The sequence below is a fragment of the Lepisosteus platostomus genome, chromosome 3, assembly GCF_059453375.1.
Source record: "Lepisosteus platostomus isolate fLepPlt1 chromosome 3, fLepPlt1.hap1, whole genome shotgun sequence".
NCBI lineage: Eukaryota > Metazoa > Chordata > Actinopteri > Semionotiformes > Lepisosteidae > Lepisosteus > Lepisosteus platostomus.
Window position 1 is genome coordinate 33591565 of NC_142613.1, and position 9789 is coordinate 33601353.

Consider the following 9789-nt stretch of genomic DNA (forward strand, 5'->3'; position numbering starts at 1 on the left):
CTAGACCTCAATCTCTCACTAATTGGCTAATCAGATGATAGTGAGGACTGGCCTTCTGTTTGTTTGTTTTTGCTTCCTAGAGATTGTTTAGTACAATTAATATGTTGCTATTGGTACTTTTGGTGTCTTCTGTGTTTCTTTCCTGGAGATGTCCTTCTTTTTGAGGGATGATTTGGGAGGGCCATGAGAAGGGGATTATACATTCTCTATTTTCTTTTGTTTAATACATTCCCCATCTACAGCGAAACAACCTACCAACAATTTACATATGAAGGTAATGTTACAGGACATGTAAACTATACAGCATGTACTTTTGTTGATGTAAAATGCAATAAAAATCATTGTAAAAAAAGAATTTTTAAAAGGGTATTGCCACACCTTTGCCATTTTTGGCTACTTTTATTGTTCGATCTTGTCAACTAAGTAGCTTGTAAAAAGGGGGTTATTCCTATTCTATGATCTTTCTTGAATGCATTTTTTTTAATTAATGAGGCAGAGTTAATGACCTCTCACAAGAAACACACTTAAACAACACGGCAGCCTTTTTTATCACAATCCCCATACTTTCCGTAGACAAGCACAAAATAGGAAAGTGTTATTTTCACTTTTTAGCATCTTACAATATGGTTCTTTTAACAGATGACTAAACCAATCTGCATGCAGCATTTCAGAGTTCTGTTTTGGTTTTGAAACGCTTACGTGGCGATTCAGATGTCAGATGAGCAGCTAACCTCATAGATTTAATATCCTCAAAACTGGGATCAGTGGAGTGTTAGCTGTACAGCTACCATTTTCACACGTCTCAATGAACATTTTAAAACTTTAATTCCAATGAATCTGAGTATTTTCCACATGGACTCAGGTACACAGCTTAATTCTGTAGTTAAATAATTAGACCAGCTATTAGTTTCCAACCAGACTCTGGTGTGTTTTGTACAAGTATCTACATTTAAGGATGTAAATGTTTTGAGTAACCAATTTTTAAAAAAGCTTAAGAAAATAATTTACATTGTTTGACTACTAGGGTTGAAACAAAAACCAGAACACAATGGGCATTTGAAAAATTAAGTCAAGATTAAATTATTCATTATACATTTCTTTACATTAGTACGTTTAAGCGCCTTGGGGCAACCTTGTTGTGAAAGGCGCTATATGAAATCAAAACTGAATTAAATAAATTGAATTGAGTTTACTAATATGCACTAGTGTGATACAAACATAAAAGTAAAATATGACATTTAAACTATCAACTTCAAAATTGGCCATTTCTATTATTAGTGCATATTGACAGGTGAAAACTTTGTCAACTTTTCAAAACAAAAGTATAAGATACTGAATGCAATGAGAGACGTCTTCAGCAATTCGCCTAAAGGCAAGTGTTAGGTTTTTTTTTATTTTTCCCCCCAGAAAAACAGGCAATGCACTACTGAACTGTAATCATCTGAAAATAACTGTACTTATTTCAAGGAGAAGGCAAAGCGTAGCACAATGCAACTGCCGAGTCTTAACTACACTCGGTAAATATCGGGTTGACTCACCTCGCTGTTGTGGCCTCTTAAATTGAAGTTAATTCTCTGCGGGGTGCTCCTGTCCCGCCTGCAGTGACTGGAGGTGAAGGTCACTCCAACCACACCTCTGCCGTTGCCTGTTGCGAGCCACCCTTCCTCGTAGTATCGCCTCCGGCACACCGGCTTCTCCTTCTCGCTCTTGGGCACCCGGCCCTTCCAGGACAGGCACAAGACGTTGGAGTCGCTGCAGAGGACGGGACCATGTTCCACTGCCGCAAACATCGCTCCTGGCGGGCAGCACCTCGGACAGGGATCGTGCTGGCGGGCGGCTTTTCGCTTCGGATGCCTCCTTCAGAGGAGTAGCGCTAGGATGACTGGCGAAGATTCTTTAAGTGCTCTTGAAGAGGGGAGCTGCATCAATACTAAGCGAAGGGAGCCAATGCATAGTAAAAAGGTTAAATTCTTCCGAGAACGAAGGACAGAATTATCTGACAGAATTTGGATTTCAGCAAGGAAACCTAACTTTTTCGCAAAAGCACAGGTTTGTCTAAAGTAAGACCAACCTCTTGCCTCTTGCAACACGCACCCTTTTAAAAGTTCAAAAGCGCCTGAGTATCCTTTGAAGATGAAAACACAAAAAATGCTTTATCTTAAAGGACATTCGACTACTAAAATTGCATAAATAAAAAGGCACGCAAACTATGGAGCTCCTTGAAGTGGATACTTGCAATTCCCGTATAGTTGTTAATTTTTAACCACGGATCACAGACGTCCCCGTTTCAAGGAAATTCAACACTCAACAATTCTGCAGAGTCAAATATCTAGTATAAGACTAAACCAATGTTTTTAATTTAAATGAGCGAGCAAGTGTTTCGATTGTTTAAATCCCTCGTTTATAAGTAGTTTACAGCTGGTCTCCCTTGGCCACGCTAGATCCAGACAGCCCGCATCCACACTGCAGGTCGGGATGTGAGCGACTCGGGTCCAGCTTCACCTCTGCGGCGGCGCCGTTCCGGGATCTCAGCTTCAAGTTCGCTCGAAAACGTCAATGTGACACGGTCGATAAATTAAGCCAGCCAGATGTCAGCTCTGTACATCCTATACAGGAGAAGCTTGAAGGATCTTCACTTTCTCGACCTGACGTGTGCCATCATCCTGCTCTTCAAACTGTCCCCCAGATTTCCTTTCTCGCATCACAGGAAACAGCATCTCAACACTTCCAGCGCGCTATATAACTAAGTGCCGTTTAGTCTTCGCGAAAGCCAGGATAAGCTTCCAAAAAAAAAAAACAAGTTCGTTTAAACTTAAGCGATTTGGCGAGGTGAGAACAGCCTTCGGGTTCCAGAATGATTTCGGCGTTTAAAGGAAACCGTATGTAGCCGAATTTGGGACAAGCATGTCACCTCTCCAGATAGCACGATTGCACCCCTGTGGAGCTGCGTGATCTACGCGTCTCCAATTCTGTATCAACTGGCCATCCGCAGGAGCGTCTCTTCTCCCGGCAACGTCATTGCGTCACCGCGCCAGCCGCCAATCAGAGTCGGGAATCCCCGGGAACAGCCAAGGGTCTCTATGACAAGAGAAGAGCGTAAGTTAAGGTCTCCGTGGACTGGAGCCAGAACAGCTTATGCCCCGCTGTTTAAGCTTAATGAAGATACACTGACAAACGTCGACGTTGGAACAAATCTTCATACCATGCAATGCAATAATTTTAAGCATGTTTACATCTAGTCATATATTTTGTTTTGCATAGTGGTATATCATATTTAAAACCTAAAACATAAACCACATCTGTCCAGCAATATAGTTTTTTTTGTTGTTTCAGGTTTATCGATTTAAATTTTCACATATTTTCTTTTTTAACGCACCAAATTATTGGCAGCTCACAATGACAAAGTAAACACCCAATTTCAACATCTAGCCCATAAAGAATGCGAGTGGATAAACACAATAATCAAAAGTAAAATAACACTGCATCCTTGAGAAAGAGCTATCAGGTAAGTCACGCTGTGCACTGGATCATGTTTAACAAAACATAACACAAATTGAATACCACGCGTTTTGAGATAAATGCGGTTATGAAAAGTCTTTTCTCGTCCCCGAAAATAAATCCGCAACGAATGCTAGAGAAGACAGCAACAAAACCCTTAAATTCAGAAAGTTCAAAAGGCTATAACATTGCAGTGCTCACGTGAAATAAAAAACACTAGTATCTTCTAGCAAACCATAAAGGTTTTCTGAGAGCAAAAGCAGGCAGACAGCTTTCCTAAAAGACATATCCTGTAAATCTGGTACATAACCTGTTATACACGCACATGTCGAATTTCACGCTAGACTCACAAACAGCAAAACTTAATTAATTTTCTTAATTTCATGAACCCATTGTATAACATTAAGCCACAACGATTCAGTAATACAGAATCCCAGAACACACCTGTAATAAAGCCTGATTCGATAGCCCGCACAGCTCTTGTTCCAATTCATTCTACACCTTCGAAAAATGAAATCGACACTAATACTAACAATAAACATGCTATCAAAAAGTCGATTGAATTACATACATCAATAGTAGCTGCCACAGTCCTTCATTTCGCACACAATGGGTATGTGAATTACAGACAGCCCCGATTTTCTATTTTCGCGTCATTACACGATATTTTATAAATCATCAGAAAAGTCACGCTTATGTAAAATCTAAAATGACATAAATAATACTGCAGGCCAAATAAAATCGTGCAAACCTCACCTTTTTTGCAAATATTTCTGGGGATTTCTGTATGTAACAATCAACCTATCTTACCTCCTGTGTGTTGGTGCCACTCTGCTGGGCCCCACTCCAGTGTCACGTGATTGTCACATGACTCGGGTTGCCATCCCATCCCCCCCCCCCCAAGTCCTGTCTGCACCATCGAGGCTTCGAGCACACCGAAGCGCGGATAGTGCATCTCAATTTGATCGAAGGCTCCCATCTTCTTTCAATTAAGTGTTTTAGAATTTTCTTCAGTTATTGTGATTTTTTTTTCATGTTGGCTTTTTTGCAAGTGATGTCGAAATTTTGTCGTACATACTACTGTTATGTAATATCTAAAATATTTGTTTAAATCAAAACTAAGAAGCAGCATTCTGTAGTTTATGACTATAAATACGCTAGTACTGTGTCTCTAAACTGTCCTAGAAGTGATATTTTGCACACCTACTGCTATTTCACAGTCTCGGCATTCCGAGTTGTTATATTAATTATTCTCATTATTTGTTATGGGAATCAATATTCAGATTTTTTTGCCTTTTATTGTAGTAGCACCCATCCATTGTCTAACCACTTTATCCAATACATACAGTAGCAGTTGGGGAGCCGGACTCTGTCCTTGCAACAGGTGCAAGGCAAGATACATACTGGACAGGACCCCAGTCCATTGCAGGGAACACATGGACACAAACATACTCACAACAGGGCCAATTTTCACATTTGCTAATTAATAATAATTCCTTACACATATATAGTGCTTTTCTGGACACTCCACTCAAAGCGCTTTACAGGTAATGGGGACTCCCCTCCACCACCCCAAGTGTGCAGCCATAGTGCACCATAATGCTCACCACACACCAGCTATCAGTGGGGAGGAGAGCAGAGTGATGAAGCCAATTCATAGATGGGGATAATTAAGAGGCTGTGATTGGTAAAGGCCAATAGGAAATTTGGCAGGGACACCAGGGTACCACCCCTACTCTTTTCAAGAAATGCTCTGGGATTTCCACAGTTTTACATCATCTGAAAGACAGCACCTTTTCACAGTATAGTGTCCCTGTCACTATACTGGGGCATTAGGACCCAAACAGACCACAGGGTGAGCACCCCCTGCTGGTCCCTCTTCCTCTTCAACCTAAGTTTTTCCCAGGAGGTCTCCCATCCAGGTACTGAACAGGCTCACACCCAATTTGCTTCAGTGGGCTGCCAGCTGTGAGTTGCAGGGTGATATGGCTGCTGGTAAATTGACCTATCAGTATGTCTTTGGACTGTGGGGAGGAAACCAATGGAAACACAGTGAGAACATACAAACTCCATGTAGATAGCACCCCAGGAATTGAACCTAGGGCCCCAGCACTGTGAGATAGCAATGCTGACCACTACATCACAATAACAGTTAATGCAGAAAAGTCAGCACACAGCACATTTTCAAATATGCAAGATGTTCAACAACTTTCATAGATTTAGTGTAACTGTGGCCTTCTCAACTTTTCAATGTATGTACATTTTACTTTAAAATAAAAATGAAATTCTAGTTTTGGAATTCTATATTCTTTGTAATACTTAATAGTCAGAGACACATTTTATCATGCAGTGAATAAGTATCAAAATCTAAGATTAAATGACAGGTTAAAGTACTTTGTAATACCTTTTAAGAATAATAATAATAATAATAATAATAATAATAATAATAATAATAATAATAATTGCTACATTTATATAGCGCTTTTCTGGATACTCCACTCAAAGCGCTTTACAGGCAATGGGGACTCCCCTCCACCACCACCAATGTGCAGCATCCACCTGGATGATGCGACGGCAGCCATAGTGTGCCAGAACGCTCACCACACATCAGCGATCAGTGGGAAGGAGAGCAGAGTAATTAAGCCAATTAATAGAGGGGGATTGTTAGGAGGCCATGATTGATAAAGGCCGATGGGAAATTTGGCCAGGACACCGGGGTTACATATATTATGACTTCCAAACACCATTAAGAGATAATCAATTAAAAATTAAAGTGTTTCAGTTTTACTGCTCTGATATTAAGGTATGCTAGTGGTTCTATATTGTTCTAGAAAACCTCTTTTATATAGTACAACTATAACAAATGCCTTCAGCTTGCACATGCTGTGTATGCCCTGATAGGAGTTGTATGCTGGAAACCGCATCAGATCCATCAAAATTGTTCATGGGAAAACATCTCCTGGTTCCATATGACACACAGTGCACCAGAGCACATGCACATGAGTTACAGCCCAACACAGCTACGGAAATAAAATAATGTCTAGCAAAAAAAATCCCGAACTACAGGAGATGAAGATGTAGGTTTTATCCTATTTATGGAATCTAGTGAAGTATTTGTCAATATTTTCATATTAAAACGTAAACTATCTGAAAAAATATAACCTTTTCTAGAATGTTTAAATGTTTGTGGACCTAGTCAACATTTCTCCAGTTAATATAAAATAAACTTTTTTTTTCACAAGAGCATCAAGTTTTCTTTTATCAGAACAGCAGATTACAATGATTCCCCAGCCATCCAGCTACTATAATGGTGGATGTTCATGATCAACTACTATAATCAGTATTTGTTAAATATAGTACCTAGGATATTTTCACCACAAGTGACAAAAGAAGAAATAAATATTATTCATGTTTTAGATATTGATTTCAAATGCATTTTCATGATCTCCCATACCATAATTTAAGCAACCCCACATCTGATTGCAGTAAATTCATTTTGAATCAACTACATAACACAAGAGTTGTCTTTAATGCACTGTTAAGAAAACAACTAACCACTGCCCCACAATATGTAGAAAAGTCAATACACAATTTCAAGCATGCAACATGTTGAAAAATATTTGTAGATTCAGTGTAACTGGTTGTGGTCTTCTCAATTTTTCAATATATGAACTTTTTACTTTAAATTAAAAACTATAAATTCTAATCCCGCAATTCTTTATAGCTGGGCACACATTTTGGTATGTAGTAAATAAGAATCTGAATTCATTGAGAACCAACTAAATAATGCACAGTTGTCCTTTAATGCATTGCTAAGAAAACTGAAAGCCCTTGAACATCTAAACATTAACTGAACCCCAAAATATGTGGGACAATGCTTCCTCCATTACAGCAATCAAGGATTTTTCTTTATTCCTGAAACAAAATTTTACCATCCCCAAATATTTACAATTTCACTTTTACAATATCTGAGGTATACCTTTATAATTTGTATGAGTTGTACAATGAAAAAAATACAAAAGTTCATATTATAATGTGGACACATTGTATAGAGCACACTTAATAAAACAAGGGTGTAAGTTGTTTGTGCTGAACATGGTCTTCCATTTACATCTCCATGTTGCTTTATTTCTGAGTAATAGGAAACGAGTTCTGGTCCATTAACTCTCCCACTCTCTCCTGTAGGATTTGAACTACTTCTGCTAAAATGAAGACGTGCGTGTCATCCAGGTCTTGAATGATGAATTTCTTGCCCAGAGCAGAAGTTTCATCCAAATACAAAAGAAACTGCTTCATGGCAGGATCACTACATTAAAACAAATACAAATACAAATTTTAGAAAATGCAGGAATCTGACAACATACAGAGTGACTCTGTAAAAGTACTTGCTTTCTTTGAAGATTTTAGGTTACCTGTGTTTAGTTTTCTTCTCCCAAAATATTATAGATCAATAGTTGAAAACATTAGTAATATGATTTTACAATCTTGGACATTTTCTAATTATTGTACTGTATGTTTAAATTGTCACTACACACAAACCTTTTTAGCAGCTGCAGTTCACATGGAGCTCAGAATAGGAATGAGAAATGCCTGGATTTCATGAGTAAATTTCAAACAGTAAAAGTTGCCCAATGCACATTTAATGACAATTAGCCTATATCATTATTACACAATACTACAATTTGAAGCAAAATTATTGGAGACCCATTAACTGCAAATGCATCATCTCACTTAACCTCATTTCTTTAAAAATGGTTTTACTAAAAGCATTACAAATATTTATCCTACTACCTCATTAAATATCCTGAGCATAGCATCCTTAAGTTGAACACTAAAGTATCTTGAGAATGACTACATCAATAAAATCCAAATAAGATAAAAAGCAAAGTGTTTTAAACTCTTTAAAATTTCTTTTACAAATAAGGAAGTAAAGGCACAGGGATATTTTTGAAATACAGTTAAGTTCTTTTGATATACATACCATTCAACAAGAACTCCTTTCATAACATTCACCATTTTTCTACTTATAGCTGTCCCACCTCAGAGACTCGTGATATGCACCTAGAGAAAGGTAAGTTGAAAACCATGATAACTCTACAGTATCAATGATATGAAATACTTACCTCGTGTTCATTGTTCTGTACTGCCGTTATATATTACTGTGCTTTGTTGTACTGTCATGTTATTATTTACTATACTGTGAAGTACTGTGCACACTATGTGAAAATGTTGTCTTTTGTACTGTACTCGTCCCGAGAAAACCGAGCGAAAACGAATTCCAAAATACATATGGCGAATAAACTCCTCTCTCACACACACTTATGCATTTTAATGGTTATGCATGCATTCTTTTCGAAATTTATAAAACATACAAACATGGTAATTATAAACAGCATTTAGATTAACTAACGCCGTTAAAAACACCATCATTACTACTGAACAACCTATTTGTGTGGGTTTTACTACCAATACTAATGCACAGTATTAGACTGAAATACTTCTAGACATGCCAAAGAGCACAATGAGCTGCTGTATAGCTACGTGTAAAGGTTGTTAGTCAAGTTTCATAAAAGTAACGTAAAAGCTTCACTGGAGCTGGATTATTTCTTAAATTATAATGCAAAAATATACAGTCCTAAAGGCGTGCTAAGCAGAAATGCTAAACGATTTAGCTGTACTAAAGTCCCGTTAATAGTTTTTTTTTAAATATCGAGAGGGTGAATAAGTGAAAACTCACCTCTGTAGAGCTACAAATCTCTAAATTTCAATGCAGTGTACCCGTGCGTTTGCTAATATAACAGCAGCAGGTTACTTAAAAACAACCATGCGAAAAGCATTGTGGTACAGGATTTGTGGACGGAAAGCTAAACAGGACAAGATAGACTGCATTTAAAGGCGCAGTACACAACCCATTGAAATTGTCATGACCGTTTTGCCTGGTTTCGCGTAAGAAAAGGAACTTTGTTAAATTCTTCTGTTTCAAGAAGTAGTCTCAAGCTTTTATCTTCGAAAGGAATACTTAACGTTTCTCTTTTTAAAATGCTCTTTATCTCTCCACGTTAACAATGCCATATGACATAGACATTCTCCGGATAAACCTCTTTAAGTTCTTTAAGTACACCGTCGAACCTTAAAAGACCTTAAAAGTGGATTGCATCTTCTTTATTTACTATTTGAACTATGCTGCGATCTCTGAAAGTATTTTAACAGCAAAGTTAAACCTTTGATTATTTTTTTCTTTACAGTCAATCTATTTGTGATCATGAGATTAATATGAATAAATAAAATGTT

At 37.8% G+C, this 9789-nt stretch overlaps 2 protein-coding genes across 3 annotated transcripts in view; both read right to left on the minus strand.

Moving 5' to 3' along the window:
- Nucleotides 1–4380, minus strand: part of tulp4a (TUB like protein 4a) — a 63420-nt gene extending 59040 nt beyond the window's left edge. Inside the window, exons 1-2 of one of the 2 annotated variants that reach the window (XM_088625348.1) lie at nt 4309–4380; nt 1539–3078 (exon numbers count right to left, since the gene is read on the minus strand). In XM_088625348.1, the coding sequence (XP_088481474.1) occupies nt 1539–1790 (252 nt within the window). In that variant the 5' untranslated portion in view covers nt 1791–3078; nt 4309–4380. Of the gene's footprint in view, nt 1–1538; nt 3079–4069; nt 4091–4308 lie in introns of those variants that run through there. The other variant, XM_088625349.1, reaches the window with a different exon arrangement.
- A 2628-nt stretch (nt 4381–7008) lies between these two features.
- Nucleotides 7009–9370, minus strand: gtf2h5 (general transcription factor IIH, polypeptide 5). Its single transcript, XM_088625352.1, has 3 exons — nt 9236–9370; nt 8480–8559; nt 7009–7804 (listed from the first exon to the last, which is right to left on the minus strand). The coding sequence occupies exons 2-3, from the start codon at nt 8512–8514 to the stop codon at nt 7624–7626; spliced, it is 216 nt and encodes a 71-aa protein (XP_088481478.1). The 5' UTR covers nt 8515–8559; nt 9236–9370; the 3' UTR covers nt 7009–7623.
- Nucleotides 9371–9789: the final 419 nt, after the last annotated feature.

Bases quoted from the DNA above. Each gene is read 5' to 3' on its own strand.
- gtf2h5 (XM_088625352.1), bottom strand. From the start codon at position 8,514: ATGGTGAATGTTATGAAAGGAGTTCTTGTTGAATG. The intron at 7,805-8,479 runs GTATGTATATCA...GTTTTAATGTAG, and splicing joins AAAGGAGTTCTTGTTGAATG to TGATCCTGCCATGAAGCAGT.